Source organism: Cherax quadricarinatus, chromosome 49, assembly GCF_038502225.1.
Source record: "Cherax quadricarinatus isolate ZL_2023a chromosome 49, ASM3850222v1, whole genome shotgun sequence".
Taxonomy (NCBI): Eukaryota; Metazoa; Arthropoda; class Malacostraca; order Decapoda; family Parastacidae; genus Cherax; species Cherax quadricarinatus.
The window spans coordinates 4,467,583-4,486,633 of NC_091340.1; the positions used below are offsets into that span (position 1 = coordinate 4,467,583).

General features: G+C 43.6%; 1 protein-coding gene across 2 annotated transcripts in view; it reads left to right on the plus strand.

The window, feature by feature from the left end:
- Positions 1-19,051, plus strand: part of tyn (trynity) — a 216,269-nt gene that overhangs the window by 180,189 nt on the left and 17,029 nt on the right. For both annotated transcript variants that reach the window (XM_070095104.1, XM_070095103.1), the window contains exons 5-8: positions 13,891-14,012; positions 15,778-15,922; positions 18,057-18,169; positions 18,875-19,044. In XM_070095104.1, coding sequence (XP_069951205.1) covers positions 13,891-14,012; positions 15,778-15,922; positions 18,057-18,169; positions 18,875-19,044 — 550 coding nt within the window. The remainder of the gene's footprint in view (positions 1-13,890; positions 14,013-15,777; positions 15,923-18,056; positions 18,170-18,874; positions 19,045-19,051) is intronic.

Sequence of the window (19,051 nt, forward strand, 5' to 3'; positions counted from 1 at the left end):
GGTCCACAGGGCTGCTGTGGGCTGCCTGGTCCACAGGGCTGCTGTGGGCTGCCTGGTCCACAGGGCTGCTGTTGGCTGCCTGGTCCACAGGGCTGCTGTGGGCTGCCTGGTCCACAGGGCTGCTGTGGGCTGCCTGGTCCACAGGGCTGCTGTGGGCTGCCTGGTCCACAGGGCTGCTGTGGGCTGCCTGGTCCACAGGGCTGCTGTGGGCTGCCTGGTCCACAGGGCTGCTGTGGGCTGCCTGGTCCACAGGGCTGCTGTGGGCTGCCTGGTCCACAGGGCTGCTGTGGGCTGTCTGGTCCACAGGGCTGCTGTGGGCTGCCTGGTCCACAGGGCTGCTGTGGGCTGCCTGGTCCACAGGGCTGCTGTGGGTTGTCTGGTCCACAGGGCTGCTGTGGGTTGTCTGGTCCACAGGGCTGCTGTGGGTTGTCTGGTCCACAGGGCTGCTGTGGGTTGTCTGGTCCACAGGGCTGCTGTGGGTTGTCTGGTCCACAGGGCTGCTGTGGGTTGTCTGGTCCACAGGGCTGCTGTGGGTTGTCTGGTCCACAGGGTTGCTGTGGGTTGTCTGGTCCACAGGGCTGCTGTGGGCTGCTTGGTCCACAGGGCTGCTGTGGGTTGTCTGGTTCACATGGCTTCTGTGGGTTGTCTGGTCCACAGGGCTGCTGTGAGTTGTCTGGTCCACAGGGCTGCTGTGGGTTCTCTGATCCACAGGGCTGATGTGGGTTGCCTGGTCCACAAGGCTGCTGTGAGTTGTCTGGTTCAAAGGGCTGCTGTGGGTTGCCTGGTCCACAGGGCTGCTATGGGCTATCTGGTTCAAAGGGCTGCTGTGGGTTGTCTGTGTCCACAGGGCTGCTGTGGGTTGTCTGGTCCACAGGACTGGTGTGGGCTGTCTGGTCCACAGGGCTGCTGTGGGTTGTCTGTGTCCACAGGGCTGCTGTGGGTTGTCTGGTCCACAGGACTGGTGTGGGCTGTCTGGTCCACAGGGCTGCTGTGGGTTGTCTGGTCCACAGGGCTGCTGTGGGTTGTCTGGTCCACAGGGCTGCTGTGGGTTGTCTGGTCCACAGGGCTGCTGTAGGTTGTCTGGTCCACAGGGCTGCTGTGGGTTGTCTGGTCCACAGGGCTGCTGTGGGCTGCCTGGTCCACAGGGCTGCTTTGTGTTGTCTGGTCCACAGGGCTGCTGTGGGTTGTCTGGTCCACAGGGCTGCTGTGGGTTGTCTGGTCCACAGGGCTGCTGTGGGCTGCCTGGTCCACAGGGCTGCTGTGGGTTGTCTGGTCCACAGGGCTGCTGTGGGTTGTCTGGTCCACAGGGCTGCTGTGGGTTGTCTGGTCCACAGGGCTGCTGTGGGTTGTCTGGTCCACAGGGCTGCTGTGGGCTGCCTGGTCCACAGGGCTGCTGTGGGTTGCCTGGTCCACAGGGCTGCTGTGGGCTGCCTGGTCCACAGGGCTGCTGTGGGTTGTCTGGTCCACAGGGCTGCTGTGGGTTGTCTGGTCCACAGGGCTGCTGTGGGCTGCCTGGTCCACAGGGCTGCTGTGGGTTGTCTGGTCCACAGGGTTGCTGTGGGTTGTCTGGTCCACAGGGCTGCTGTGGGTTGTCTGGTCCACAGGGCTGCTGTGGGCTGCCTGGTCCACAGGGCTGCTGTGGGTTGTCTGGTCCACAGGGCTGCTGTGGGCTGCCTGGTCCACAGGGCTGCTGTGGGTTGTCTGGTCCACAGGGCTGCTGTGGGTTGTCTGGTCCACACAAGTTGTTGATCCATATATTTACAACTGACAATTTAAACTCCAGATCAATATTGTATTTAGCAAGCCATTAAGGTAGTACCTTACTGTAGTACCTTACTGTAGTACCTTATTGTAGTACCTTACTGTTGTACCTTATTGTAGTACCTTACTGTAGAACCTTATTGTAGAACCTTATTGTAGTACCTTACTGTAGTACCTTATTGTAGTACCTTATTGTAGTACCTTATTGTAGTACCTTATTGTAGTACCTTACTGTTGTATCTTATTGTAGTACCTTATTGTAGTACCTTACTGTTGTATCTTATTGTAGTACCTTACTGTTGTATCTTATTGTAGTACCTTATTGTAGTACCTTACTGTTGTATCTTATTGTAGTACCTTATTGTAGTACCTTATTGTAGTACCTTACTGTTGTATCTTATTGTAGTACCTTATTGTAGTACCTTACTGTTGTATCTTATTGTAGTACCTTATTGTAGTACCTTACTGTTGTATCTTATTGTAGTACCTTATTGTAGTACCTTATTGTAGTACCTTACTGTTGTATCTTATTGTAGTACCTTATTGTAGTACCTAACTGTTGTATCTTATTGTAGTACCTTATTGTAGTACCTTACTGTTGTATCTTATTGTAGTACCTTATTGTAGTACCTTATTGTAGTACCTTACTGTTGTATCTTATTGTAGTACCTTATTGTAGTACCTTATTGTAGTACCTTACTGTTGTATCTTATTGTAGTACCTTATTGTAGTACCTTATTGTAGTACCTTACTGTTGTATCTTATTGTAGTACCTTATTGTAGTACCTTATTGTAGTACCTTACTGTTGTATCTTATTGTAGTACCTTATTGTAGTACCTTATTGTAGTACCTTACTGTAGTACCTTATTGTAGTACCTTATTGTAGTACCTTATTGTAGTACCTTATTGTAGTACCTTATTGTAGTACCTTATTGTAGTACCTTATTGTAGTACCTTACTGTAGTACCTTACTGTAGTACCTTATTGTAGTACCTTATTGTAGTACCTTATTGTAGTACCTTATTGTAGTACCTTATTGTAGTACTTACTGTTGTATCTTATTGTAGTACCTTATTGTAGTACCTTATTGTAGTACTTACTGTTGTACCTTATTGTAGTACCTTATTGTAGTACCTTATTGTAGTACCTTATTGTAGTACCTTACTGTAGTACCTTACTGTAGAACCTTATTGTAGTACCTTATTGTAGTACCTTACTGTAGTACCTTACTGTTGTATCTTATTGTAGTACCTTATTGTAGTACCTTATTGTTGTATCTTATTGTAGTACCTTATTGTAGTACCTTATTGTAGTACCTTACTGTTGTATCTTATTGTAGTACCTTATTGTAGTACCTTATTGTAGTACCTTACTGTTGTATCTTATTGTAGTACCTTATTGTAGTACCTTATTGTAGTACCTTACTGTTGTATCTTATTGTAGTACCTTATTGTAGTAACTTACTGTTGTATCTTATTGTAGTACCTTATTGTAGTACCTTACTGTTGTATCTTATTGTAGTACCTTATTGTAGTACCTTACTGTTGTATCTTATTGTAGTACCTTATTGTAGTACCTAACTGTTGTATCTTATTGTAGTACCTTATTGTAGTACCTTACTGTTGTATCTTATTGTAGTACCTTATTGTAGTACCTTATTGTAGTACCTTACTGTTGTATCTTATTGTAGTACCTTATTGTAGTACCTTATTGTAGTACCTTACTGTTGTATCTTATTGTAGTACCTTATTGTAGTACCTTATTGTAGTACCTTACTGTTGTATCTTATTGTAGTACCTTATTGTAGTACCTTATTGTAGTACCTTACTGTTGTATCTTATTGTAGTACCTTACTGTAGAACGTCTAAGCACAAGTTAGTTCATCACATTCGTTCAACATCCTTCTTCAAAAATAAATAACTTTGGCCCCTATTGTATTTCTTCGGTGTGAGTGTGGAGGGGGTGTTGGGTGGGTTGGTGTGGGGTAAGAGAAGCCATGTACCCCTGGGCAGGCTTTGTTCCCTGCTTGCCCCAAGGCTCCGCTTTTTGACTCACTACCCAAATTACTGGGCATCACGGGCTACCCAAGGCCAATATCCTCTTCAGGTGCTGCTGGCGTTCTCTTTGTCAGAAGAAAACAAACGTCAGAACATATTTATGAGGTGGATCTCCGCCGCTTATAGACTTGTAATCGAGGTCTTCAGATGACTTTAGTGTCCACTCAGTTAAAAAATTAATAACTCATGACGTGATACTAGGTTACCCACATTACATAAACAATGGTTGGTTGACTACACGAGGGTCATTTAGTCTGCTTGCCACCTGTACACCAACACAAGAATATACTTTCATCCCTAAAATAGAGATCAAACCTCAAGTGTGAATGCACTAAGAGATACCAACCTCTCGGTGTATATATGCTGAGAGATAGGCACCTCTTGGTGAATATATACTGATACACGCATCTTTCGCAGTATATACATACACATCATTCGTTGCATATATACTGAGAGATATCCACACTCTTGATGTATATATACAGAGAAACACACGACTCGGTTCATATAACCATCCTGTTGAATCAGTACCAATTACGATTGTCTCAAGTTGGGAATCTTGAAGTGGATTATTATTATTATTATTATTATAATCAAAAAGAAGCGCTAAGCCACAAGGACTATACAGCGCTGCAGGGCAGGAAGAAAGCGAGGGCATCAGGTGGCAAAAGGGAGATGGATGAGCAACAGGTTACGGATAACAGCGGGGCAGTGGATGGTGAAAGGGTAAAGGGCAGCAAGAGACTGAACCAGAAAGGGCTGAGGGGAGTGCAAAAAGTATCATCAGAGTTTGTGGAGTAAATCAGTCGTTGTCAAGAAGTCAATGAGAGAGTCAGGATTAAAGGAGGGTCCATCAGCAAGAAGGGAAGGTAAAGAGAGAGTAGGAGAACGTCTTGAAGTGGAGCCTCAGGAAAGGAGGGATTTGCAAGAGTAATCGCCACAGGCAGCCAGAGCTTGATACGGCGTTAAATGTCAGCGGCTCTATAAACCCCCAACAAGAAGATAAACACAACTCCAATACGGCGTAAGCTGTCGGTTGCCCTATAGACCATCAACAAAATGGTGAGGCAGTCCATGCGCCATGATGTTCTCGTAAATACTGAGCCAAAAAATATTAATGGTCTTCATCCAGATACGTGATACTGGTAGTACAGTAGACTAATGCTATTGAATCCTAACTACACTCCATCTTCATTTTGTAGACTTTACTGATGCTTCTGCTCGTTCTCTTGCTGTTGATAATAAGAAAATTAATAATAACAATAATAATACACAATACATACACCCATAACGACCCTAGTGTAGTCGATAGGCTTTAAACCTATTAACCTAGGTTAAATACCAATGTATTAAAAGCCTGAGCAGTGACCGGTGATGATAGTGCTGGTTCAGTATACCGAGATCATGCTGGTATGGCACTATAGAATTCTCTCACATTCAGAGGCACGTACAAGCCCCATCCATCCTTCTGGGATCAAACTGCCTCTGTGAGAGGAATTCACAGGTGCATTGCAGCCGCCTGGTATAAAATGCCTCGGTTCGAGGCATTCAGAGGTGCTCTGCAGCCGACTGCTTGGTAAACAGCCTCCCCCACTTTGTCAACACTAGCAAAGCAAGCAACACACACACACACACACACACACACACACACACACACACACATACACACACACACACACACACACACACACACACACACACATAAAACAGTGAGCAGCACATTGACAGGGTGGTGGAGAGGTACAGGTGAAGGTTCTCATGTTGGGGAGGTTCATTTATAGGAGACGGAGAATCGAGCCTTTACGAAATTCTACTAGTTGCTGCAGCACTGGGCAACAAACTCTCTAGAGAAACTAAGGACCGTAGAGCAGCCAGTTTCAGGTTGTATGGCCTCAGTGTTGCCATCCAGAGAGGTAACACCCATTGTTGTTTCCACACTCTAGCATCAGCCATGAGTTAATGTGTATGAGCATGTTCATCCATACAGTGTTCATCCATACAGTGTTCATCCATACAGTGTTCATCCATACAATGTTCATCCATACAATGTTCATCCATACAATGTTCATCCATAGTGTTCATCCATACAGTGTTCGTCCATACAGTGTTCATCCATACAATGTTCATCCATACAATGTTCATCCATAGTGTTCATCCATACAGTGTTCATCCATACAGTGTTCATCCATACAGTGTTCGTCCATACAGTGTTCATCCATACAGTGTGTTCATCCATACAGTGTTCATCCATACAATGTTCATCCATACAATGTTCATCCATACAGCGTTCATCCATACAATGTTCATCCATACAATGTTCATCCATACAATGTTCATCCATACAGTGTTCATCCATACAGTGTTCATCCATACAATGTTCATCCATACAGTGTTCATCCATACAATGTTCATCCATACAGTGTTCATCCATATAGTGTTCGTCCATACAGTGTTCATCCATACAGTGTTCATCCATACAGTGTTCATCCATACAATGTTCATCCATACAGTGTTCATCCATACAATGTTCATCCATTCAATGTTCATCCATGCAGTGTTCATCCATACAGTGTTCATCCATACAGTGTTCATCCATACAATGTTCATCCATACAGTGTTCATCCATACAACGTTCGTCCATACAGTGTTCATCCATACAATGTTCATCCATACAGTGTTCATCCATACAGTGTTCATCCATACAGTGTTCATCCATACAATGTTCATCCATACAGTGTTCATCCATACAGTGTTCATACATACAGTGTTCATCCATAGTGTTCATCCATACAATGTTCATCCATACAGTGTTCATCCATACAGTGTTCATCCATACAGTGTTCATCCATACAGTGTTCATCCATACAGTGTTCATCCATACAGAGTTCATCCATACAGTGCTCATCCATACAGTGTTCATCCGTACAGTGTTCATCCATACAATGTTCATCCATACAGTGTTCATCCATACAGTGTTCATCCATACAATGTTCATCCATACAGTGTTCATCCATACAGTGTTCATCCATACAGTGTTCATCCATACAGTGTTCATCCATACAGTGTTCATCCATACAGTGTTCATCCATACAGTGTTCATCCATACAATGTTCATCCATACAGTGTTCATCCATACAGTGTTCATCCATACAGTGTTCATCCGTATAGTGTTCATCCATACAGTGTTTATCCATACAGTGTTCATCCATACAGTGTTCATCCATACAGCGTTCATCCATACAGTGTTCATCCATACAGTGTTCATCCATACAATGTTCAGCCATACAGTGTTCATCCATACAATGTTCATCCATACAGTGTTCATCCATACAATGTTCATCCATACAGTGTTCATCCATACAGTGTTCATCCATACAATGTTCATCCATACAATGTTCATCCATACAATGTTCATCCATACAATGTTCATCCATACAGTGTTCATCCATACAGTGTTCATCCATACAATGTTCATCCATACAATGTTCATCCATACAGTGTTCATCCATACAATGTTCATCCATACAATGTTCATCCATACAATGTTCATCCATACAGTGTTCATCCATACAATGTTCATCCATACAATGTTCATCCATGCAGTGTTCATCCATACAATGTTCATCCATACAGTGTTCATCCATACAGTGTTCATCCATACAGTGTTCATCCATACAATGTTCATCCATACAATGTTCATCCATACAATGTTCATCCATACAATGTTCATCCATACAATGTTCATCCATACAGTGTTCATCCATACAATGTTCATCCATACAATGTTCATCCATACAATGTTCATCCATACAATGTTCATCCAAACAGTGTTCATCCGTACAATGTTCATCCATACAATGTTCATCCATACAATGTTCATCCATACAGTGTTCATCCATACAATGTTCATCCATACAATGTTCATCCATACAATGTTCATCCATACAGTGTTCATCTATACAGTGTTCATCCATACAATGTTCATCCATACAATGTTCATCCATACAGTGTTCATCCATACAATGTTCATCCATACAATGTTCATCCATACAGTGTTCATCCATACAATGTTCATCCATACAATGTTCATCCATACAGTGTTCATCCATACAGTGTTCATCCATACAGTATTCATCCATACAATGTTCATCCATACAATGTTCATCCATACAGTGATCATCCATACAGTGTTCATCCATACAGTGTTCATCCATACAATGTTCATCCAAACAATGTTCATCCATACAATGTTCATCCATACAGTGTTCATCCATACAGTGTTCATCCATACAATGTTCATCCATACCGTGTTCATCCATACAATGTTCATCCATACAGTGTTCATCCATACAGTGTTCATCCATACAGTGTTCATCCATACAATGTTCATCCATACAATGTTCATCCATACAGTGTTCATCCATACAATGTTCATCCATACAATGTTCCTCCATACAGTGTTCATCCATACAGTGTTCATCCATACAATGTTCATCCATACAGTGTTCATCCATATAATGTTCATCCATACAGTGTTCATCCATACAGTGTTCATCCATACAGTGTTCATCCATACAATGTTCATCCATACAGTGTTCATCCATACAGTGTTCATCCATACAGTGTTCATCCATACAGTGTTCATCCATACAATGTTCATCCATACAGTGTTCATCCATACAATGTTCATCCATACAGTGTTCATCCATACAATGTTCATCCATACAATGTTCATCCATACAGTGTTCATCCATACAGTGTTCATCCATACAATGTTCATCCATACAATGTTCATCCATACAATGTTCATCCATACAATGTTCATCCATACAGTGTTCATCCATACAGTGTTCATCCATACAATGTTCATCCATACAATGTTCATCCATACAGTGTTCATCCATACAATGTTCATCCATACAATGTTCATCCATAAAGTGTTCATCCATAGTGTTCATCCATACAATGTTCATCCATACAGTGTTCATCCATACAGTGTTCATCCATACAGTGTTCATCCATACAGTGTTCATCCATACAGCGTTCATCCATACAGTGTTCATCCATACAGTGTTCATCATACAATGTTCATCCATACAGTGTTCATCCATACAATGTTCATCCATACAGTGTTCATCCATACAATGTTCATCCATACAATGTTCATCCATACAGTGTTCATCCATACAATGTTCATCCATACAATGTTCATCCATACAATGTTCATTCATACAATGTTCATCCATACAGTGTTCATCCATACAATGTTAATCCATACAGTGTTCATCCATACAATGTTCATCCATACAATGTTCATCCATACAATGTTCATCCATACAATGTTCATCCATACAGTGTTCATCCATACAGTGTTCATCCATACAATGTTCATCCATACAATGTTCATCCATACAGTGTTCATCCATACAATGTTCATCCATACAATGTTCATCCATACAATGTTCATCCATACAGTGTTCATCCATACAATGTTCATCCATACAATGTTCATCCATGCAGTGTTCATCCATACAATGTTCATCCATACAGTGTTCATCCATACAGTGTTCATCCATACAGTGTTCATCCATACAATGTTCATCCATACAATGTTCATCCATACAATGTTCATCCATACAATGTTCATCCATACAATGTTCATCCATACAGTGTTCATCCATACAATGTTCATCCATACAATGTTCATCCATACAATGTTCATCCATACAATGTTCATCCAAACAGTGTTCATCCGTACAATGTTCATCCATACAATGTTCATCCATACAATGTTCATCCATACAGTGTTCATCCATACAATGTTCATCCATACAATGTTCATCCATACAATGTTCATCCATACAGTGTTCATCTATACAGTGTTCATCCATACAATGTTCATCCATACAATGTTCATCCATACAGTGTTCATCCATACAATGTTCATCCATACAATGTTCATCCATACAGTGTTCATCCATACAATGTTCATCCATACAATGTTCATCCATACAGTGTTCATCCATACAGTGTTCATCCATACAGTATTCATCCATACAATGTTCATCCATACAATGTTCATCCATACAGTGATCATCCATACAGTGTTCATCCATACAGTGTTCATCCATACAATGTTCATCCAAACAATGTTCATCCATACAATGTTCATCCATACAGTGTTCATCCATACAGTGTTCATCCATACAATGTTCATCCATACCGTGTTCATCCATACAATGTTCATCCATACAGTGTTCATCCATACAGTGTTCATCCATACAGTGTTCATCCATACAATGTTCATCCATACAATGTTCATCCATACAGTGTTCATCCATACAATGTTCATCCATACAATGTTCCTCCATACAGTGTTCATCCATACAGTGTTCATCCATACAATGTTCATCCATACAGTGTTCATCCATATAATGTTCATCCATACAGTGTTCATCCATACAGTGTTCATCCATACAGTGTTCATCCATACAATGTTCATCCATACAGTGTTCATCCATACAGTGTTCATCCATACAGTGTTCATCCATACAGTGTTCATCCATACAATGTTCATCCATACAGTGTTCATCCATACAATGTTCATCCATACAGTGTTCATCCATACAATGTTCATCCATACAATGTTCATCCATACAGTGTTCATCCATACAGTGTTCATCCATACAATGTTCATCCATACAATGTTCATCCATACAATGTTCATCCATACAATGTTCATCCATACAGTGTTCATCCATACAGTGTTCATCCATACAATGTTCATCCATACAATGTTCATCCATACAGTGTTCATCCATACAATGTTCATCCATACAATGTTCATCCATAAAGTGTTCATCCATAGTGTTCATCCATACAATGTTCATCCATACAGTGTTCATCCATACAGTGTTCATCCATACAGTGTTCATCCATACAGTGTTCATCCATACAGCGTTCATCCATACAGTGTTCATCCATACAGTGTTCATCATACAATGTTCATCCATACAGTGTTCATCCATACAATGTTCATCCATACAGTGTTCATCCATACAATGTTCATCCATACAATGTTCATCCATACAGTGTTCATCCATACAATGTTCATCCATACAATGTTCATCCATACAATGTTCATTCATACAATGTTCATCCATACAGTGTTCATCCATACAATGTTCATCCATACAGTGTTCATCCATACAATGTTCATCCATACAATGTTCATCCATACAATGTTCATCCATACAGTGTTCATCCATACAGTGTTCATCCATACAGTGTTCATCCATACAATATTCATCCATATAGTGTTCATCCATACAATGTTCATCCATACAATGTTCATCCATACAGTGTTCATCCATACAATGTTCATCCATACAATGTTCATCCATACAATGTTCATCCATACAATGTTCATCCATACAGTGTTCATCCACACAATGTTCATCCATACAATGTTCATCCATACAGTGAATGTTTACTTAGGTTGACACACATGATTAAACACATTTGCGCATGATTATGCATGACCACATGTTCGCAAGCTGATGAACACACACACACACACACACACACACATACACACACACACACACACATACACACACACACACACACACACACACACACACACACACACACATACACACACACACACACACACACACACACACACACATACATACATACATACATTAACGGCCAGTAAAGAGGCGGGGCCAGGAGCTAAGACTTAACCCCCTGGTACCACATATAGAAAAAGTACACACACGTGTACTCTCTCTCTCTCTCTCTCTCTCTCTCTCTCTCTGTTCACTCTGATCTGTCACCAGTGTCAAGTTATTATCACATAGGGATGTGTTCCAAGTCTTTGCACACTCCACATTTCTTGACCTATGACAATAAAAGTATCAGACTTGGGCGAAACCTCACAGTTAAGACTTTATCTAATACCTGTGGTTTCATTTAGACTTACTGGCTCAATATTTACTTTCAGAGCGAGACTTGATTCTGGTGTTTTATTCCTGGCGAAACATTTTGAGAATAAAAATATGAGGGAAACTTCTCCAGGATTATCCAACTTCTCCAGGATTATCCAACTTCTCCAGGATTATCCAACTTCTCCAGGATTATCCAACTTCTCCAGGATTATCCAACTTCTCCAGGATTATCCAACTTCTCCAGGATTATCCAACTTCTCCAGGATTATCCAACTTCTCCAGGATTATCCAACTTCTCCAGGATTATCCAACATCTCCAGGATTATCCAACATCTCCAGGATAATCCAACATCTCCAGAATTATCCAACATCTCCAGGATAATCCAACATCTCCAGGATTATCCAAGATTTCCGTTATATTCACAGCTTTACTTCCTGCTTCTCTCTCTCCTTCCCCTTACTTCTCTTTCTTCGCTTCTTTCATCTCTCTCGCCTCCTCCTCCTCCTCCTTCTTCTCTTACCTCCTCTCCCTTCCTTCCCCCCTCCTTCCTGTGTTCCAGCACACCTCTGAGGTCACATTACCTCCAGAATTACACTCAATTACAAGACATTTGTAACACGAGGTAATTTTCACTTCTTGTCTGAGATGGTGAGAGAAGTTAAGCATCACGTCTGTCCCGCGATTACCGGCCGGAGTATTGAGCCCACAGCATTTATTACGGTGCAGTGCGCCACCAGAAATGCATCCATAATAATCTTGTTTGCGTTGCCTGGTGTCTGCGTGCGTTGCTTGGCGTTGTGTACGTTGCTTGATGTGTATGAGCGTTACCTGGGAGCACAGCCTGACGTCGGTGTGCGTTGCCTGGTATCTAGAAGTCAGTGTGCGTTGCCTGATACCTAGACGTCGGTGTGCGTTGCCTAATATCTAGACGTCGGTGTGCATTGCCTGGTATCTAGACGTCAGTGTGCGTTGACTGATATCTAGACGTTGGTGTGCGTTGCCTGGTATCTAGACGTCAGTGTGTGTTGCCTGGTAACTAGACGTCATTGTGCGTTGCCTGATATCTAGACGTCGGTGTGCGTTGCCTGGTATCTAGACGTCAGTGTGCGTTGCCTGATATCTAGGCGTCGGTGTGCGCTGCCTGGTATCTAGACGTCAGTGTGCGTTGCCTGATATCTAGGCGTCGGTGTGCGTTGCCTGGTATCTAGACGTCAGTGTGCGTTGCCTGGTATCTAGACGTCAGTGTGCGTTGCCTGATAACTAGACGTCGGTGTGCTTTGCCTGGTATCTAGACATCAGTGTGCGTTGCCTGGTATCTAGACGTCAGTGTGCGTTGCCTGATAACTAGACGTCGGTGTGCTTTGCCTGGTATCTAGACATCAGTGTGCGTTGTGTGCGTTGCGCTGCATGGTATCTAGACGTCAGTGTGCGTTGCCTGATATCTAGGCGTCGGTGTGCGTTGCCTGGTATCTAGACGTCAGTGTGCGTTGCCTGGTATCTAGACGTCAGTGTGCGTTGCCTGGTATCTAGACGTCAGTGTGCGTTGCCTGGTATCTAGACGTCAGTGTGCGTTGCCTGGTATCTAGACGTCAGTGTGCGTTGCCTGGTATCTAGACGTCAGTGTGCGTTGCCTGGTATCTAGACGTCAGTGTGCGTTGCCTGGTACCTAGACGTCGAGTGATGCTTGAAGGCGTTTCCTGACGTTTCTAGTGTTGCGTATCTTCTTTGTGTGTATATTTGCTCTGTTGTTTAACGTCGTTTAACGTCACTGTGTATTGCTTGGTTCCTGTATTCGTTGCTGTCCATAAGTCTACAATATTTGTCTTGTATTGAACTACGTCCCCCTTATGTGCGTTGCTTGACATGTGTACTTTCCTTTTCGTGGTTGCAGAGGTCGATTCACAGCTCTTGGCCCAGCCTCTTCGCTGGTCGCTACTAGGTCCACGCTCTCCATGCTTCATGTGTGTGTGTGTGTGTGTGTGTGTGTGTGTGTGTGTGTGTGTGTGTGTGTAATACCTATATATGGTTGCAGGGGACGATTCACAGCTCCTGGCCCCGTCTGTATGTGTGCTTACTGTTGTCAGTATGCGTTACGTGAAGCTGTGTTCCGTGTTTCAGATAAGGTGTGTAAGCGACCCTGGACCTTCGAGCGCCTACCTCACATGATGCTGAAGGACCTGGACGATGCCAGGATTTTCACCTCAACCAAGGAAGGTTGTCTAGCCGCCTGCCTCAACGAGGTAAGCCACGAACTCAGCTTTAATCTGTGATAAACAACTGTCGACGTTCTACCACCTCGGCTACTGAGAACAGTAACCCAGGTGAGACATGTTTAAATGAGGCGAGGCATGAAGCCAGTCATGTCTATATAAAGTAAGTTACGTCAGATCGTGGGTAGGAAGGGAGGAAGTTCTTCTTACCCTTGATATGGGAAAGTTAGCAAACGGACTTTTCACCAAACTCACTGCTGGAACTTTTCTGCTTAAGGACCGGGTCGCGGGGGGCGTTGACCCCATGAACATTCTCCAGGTACACTGGCTTAGTTTTCGTGCCCTCCACTTAAATCCACTTATATACTGGATAGATCCAAGTATTTTCCAATCCCCTACGTATTGCCAAACCAAAAGACCACTTCAAACCACAGAAGAGGTAGGGATCGAACCCCATAGGATTCGAGTCCATGGGTTTAAATCCCATATCTTTCTGTGATTGGTGCAACATCTGGATACTTTTATTGTAGGCGTTTCGCCATCCATTGGCTTTATCAATACAAATTCAAGGATATAATCGTAAAACTATATAGAAAAGCGCCATTCTTCCTGCCTATGCTCCAGCGTCTTCAAGACTACGGTGATCTTCACCATCTCCAAGACTGAGGGACTGATTACCTCAACTTCTGTATATAGAAACGTCTACAATAAAGATTCCCAGACATTGCAAATGTATAATACCACGTACTGTCACAGCAAGAAAGTAAAAAACCAGCGCTTCTGGACACTAAAGATATTGGAAATAGTAGTCTCAGATCAACGTAGTGTTTAAATAAGAGGAGCCATGTTAAATGACGTAAGTCATGACGTGAGTCATGTCTAGAATGAGGTGAACCATGTCTAAATAAGATGAGTCGGGTTTATATGAAGTGAGTTTCAGACCAGAGTGCAGTTAGTTTGAGCTCCTGGGGATGAGATGAACCGTAATGTCATCTCCTGGGGTGAGATGAACGGTAATGTCATCTCCTGGGGTGAGATGAACGGTAATATCATCTCCTGGGGTGAGATGAACGGTAATGTCATCTCCTGGGGTGAGTGAAACAGTAATAAGAACATAAGATTCAGGGCCCCTCAGTCTATCCTCATAGGGAAGATTTCTTGTATATGGGATCAACTTCGTCATCCTCCTTTGTACGTTTTCCAGTGCATTTATATCGTTCCCTGGGGTGAGTTAAACAGTAATATCATCTCCTGGGGTGAGTTAAACAGTAATATCATCTCCTGGGGTGAGTTAAACAGTAGTATCATCTCCTGGGGTGAGTTAAACAGTAATATCTCCTGGGGTGAGTTAAACAGTAATATCATCTCCTGGGGTGAGTTTAAACAGTAATATTATCTCCTGGGGTGAGTTAAACAGTAATATCATCTCCTGGGGTGAGTTAAACAGTAATATCATCTCCTGGGGTGAGATAAACAGTAATATCATCTCCTGGGGTGAGTTAAACAGTAATATCATCTCCTGGGGTGAGTTAACAACAATGTTATCTGTTCTGCAAATGTTTTCAAATCTCTTACTACAGAGATAAAAAAAAATAGATAGCAATGCACCACAGTGCATCCTTTATTGACATCTCTCTCACACGGTGGGTTTTATCATTTCACAAACAGATATAAATAAGGTCTGTTGGTGACCTGATAAAGCCCACTATTGAAGGTCCTTGATCATTAAGGCGCCTCTTGTGACAAAAAAAAGGACTTTTAAATGACCTGCATTGCCTTTTTCTTTGTGCCACAGAGTAAATTTAAGTGTCGAAGTGCCGAGTATAACTACGTCACTCTGCAGTGCCAGCTGAGCCAACATGATCGACGTTCAGCTGGTGTCAACGTTCAGATGGTCGAGACTAAAGGAGTTGACTACTTCGAGAACTTGTGTCTTACTGGTGAGTACCTGGCTAGTGCTTGTACGTATGTCTTACTGGTGAGTACCTGGCTAGTGCTTGTACCTGTGTCTTACTGGTGAGTAACTGGCTCGTGCTTGTACCTGTGTCTTACTGGTGAGTACCTGGCTAGTGCTTGTACCTGTGTTTTACTGGTGAGTACCTGCCTAGTGCTTGTACCTGTGTCTGTGCCTTGGTGTTGCCAGTAACAGACCCGAAAGTTCGAGTTCTCTTCCCTTCTGTTTGTTTATCGACTTGAGCTTACGTACATACATAACGAACTCGGGGAACGGACAGGATTCCATAATATGTCCGTTTCATTCCACGTCCCTTCTCTTGGGATGTTTACCATCGCGTAATTACGCTTTTCCTCGAGTCATCTAACGCACAATGATCATGGTTACGGTAGGGGTTCACAGGCTGATGAACCCAGCGCCGTCATCCCATTTCACTATAATCACTACTCTCCACTGATATTTCTCCTCCAGGTCACTGGTCCTCAGGGCTCTGCTCCTCCAGGTCACTGCTCCTGAGGGCACTGCTCCTCCAGATCACTGCTCTTGCAGGTCACTGCTCCCAAGATCTGCACTCACACACACACACTAACACCTACCATCTTCTTTTTCCCCTGACTAATCGTAACAAAGTAGTCATTTCCTGCCTTGCTCTTCTGTTCAGCCTCACCTCGTCAAGTTCAACATACATGTGCTGTTGCAACCCATAACATTATTCAACCTGTAAGTACTTCTAACATTCAAAGGTAATTGATTTGTGATCTCTTGTGCTAAGTTCCTCTACAATTTGCAAACTATTAACAAGGGTTTCCTTGTTTGCCAGAACCAAGTCAAGCAGGTTATTTTCCCTTGTAAGATCTGTCACAAACTGCTTGAAGTCGAAGACACGTGAAATCCTAACACTCACAACGTATTCTTGAGGTTAAATACGTATGCTGACATCTCAAGTATGTTGACATCAAACCATGCGTCTCTTCTGCCTAGAGCATCTCAAAGAACTCATAATAGCAACAGTTAACGAGAAGCTATTGCCTCATCATTTTGCTTTGGACTATTCTTACTATTAGAGAGGTGTCAACTAACATATTTTACGAGTTTCGTGAATATATTTTAGGTATAGTTAAGGTTTGTATATCAGATATAAGACGCGGTGTGAGCTGGAGATTCATGGAGGAACAATTGTGGATGAAAAAAACAAAAGCAGTGAGCTGATAAGTCGATCAAAAGAAGCAAAATACAGCCTTTATAATGACGACGTTTCGGTTAAGAGAAACGTTGCTACCTTACGATGTATTGTCCTTTGTTACGTTTTGCCTCCGGTTAACCGCTGTCAACGGGACCCCTGACGACGTGAACTGGAGGGGATGAACACGGAAGACAACACACCCTTGTAAAGGATTATCATCCTTAATTAGGTTAATGATACCGCGTGCGCGGTTACAGTTGCTCGCTATCACGTCTGATTACAGTCCCCGCGTAGCGTTTCTTCTGCGTCTGCTGGCGTGTAACCAAGACGAAGTTCCCGTTCGGATTTGCATATCGCGTGACCTAATGGAGATACGTGATCTTATGGAGATACATGACCTTATGGAGATACATGACCTTATGGAGATACATGACCTTATGGAGATACATGACCTTATGGAGATACATGACCTTATGGAGATACATGACCTTATGGAGATACATGACCTTATGGAGATACATGACCTTATGGAGATATCCTGGAAGCGTTGAAGGAACGAGGGCGGGGAAGACCTCGAAGGAAGTTCATCCAACGCAGGTTTTTTTACGACCAAGTCTATTTCGTACAGGGATACAACGCCATTAATCTATACTTCGTGTGTGTGTGTGTGTGTGTGTGTGTGTGTGTGTGTGTGTGTGTGTGTGTGTGTGTGTGTGTGTGTGTGTTTTAATCTGCTTCCCACCTGTGTGTTTTACAATGTCGAAAGGACATTATCACTCTTCCTTGTCTATAACTCTCCATCTCCATGTCTCGCGTTCATCTATCCTGCCAAACCCCTCTTTATTTGTTCTTCCCTGTTTATGTATCCTCCCTGTTTCCTCATCCCTGCTCCTGCTTCCGTTCTCCTTGTGTACTGACCCATAATTCGTACCTACAGCCACGGAGTCGTGCAGCAACGACAGGGAGTACGCCGAACCTCAGCTGGGCGTGCCCAGTGAACGTGTGTCTCACTACGTCGATATTCACTACTACGTCGACAAGGAACTGATGGTGAGTGACTGTTGTTCTTTAGCTCCTCAGCAACGAACGGAGTATCGAGTCTTCAGACAAGGATTACAGAGATTCCCGTGAATGTACTGATTCAACTCCTAAGTTAACTTCATCTTATACAGCTTCCCACTTTACTTCACAACCTCCCACGCCACCTCACAACCTCCCACGCCACCTCACAACCTCCCACGCCACCTCACTACCTCCCACGCCACCTCACAACCTCCCCCACACCATTTCAAACCTTCCCCACACCACCTCACAACCTCCCACGCCACCTCACAACCTCCCCCACACCATTTCAAACCTTCCCCACACCACCTCACAACCTCCCACGCCACCTCACAACCTCCCACGCCACCTCACAACCTCCCTCTGAGGTCGTAACACCTTCAACACCTCAACACTGTTGCACTCCTGCAACATTACAAACACCGTTCCACCGCTCCAACACCGCACCTAACACCGTTCCTCCGCTCCAACACCGCACCTAACACCGTTCCTCCGCTCCAACACCGCACCTAACACCGTTCCTCCGCTCCAACACCGCACCTAACACCATTTTTCCGCTCCAACACCGCACCTAACACCGTTCCTCTCCAAAGCCAACCCCACAACAGACGTTGCCTCACGCCTCTAACACCCCAACAGACGCCGTTCCTCTCCAGCACCTCGCCTGACGTTCTCCCTCCTCCTCCCCAACAGGCCAACAGCGTGGCGGCTTGCAAGAGAGCGTGCGAGATCGAGAACGAGTTCCTGTGTAGGTCGTTCCTGTACAAAGGACCTCCTACTGGCACCACCTACAACTGTCAACTCTTTCACCTTGACCACTATACCCTCCCTGACGGACCCTCCAACTTCCTTTCCACTGACAGGTAAGAT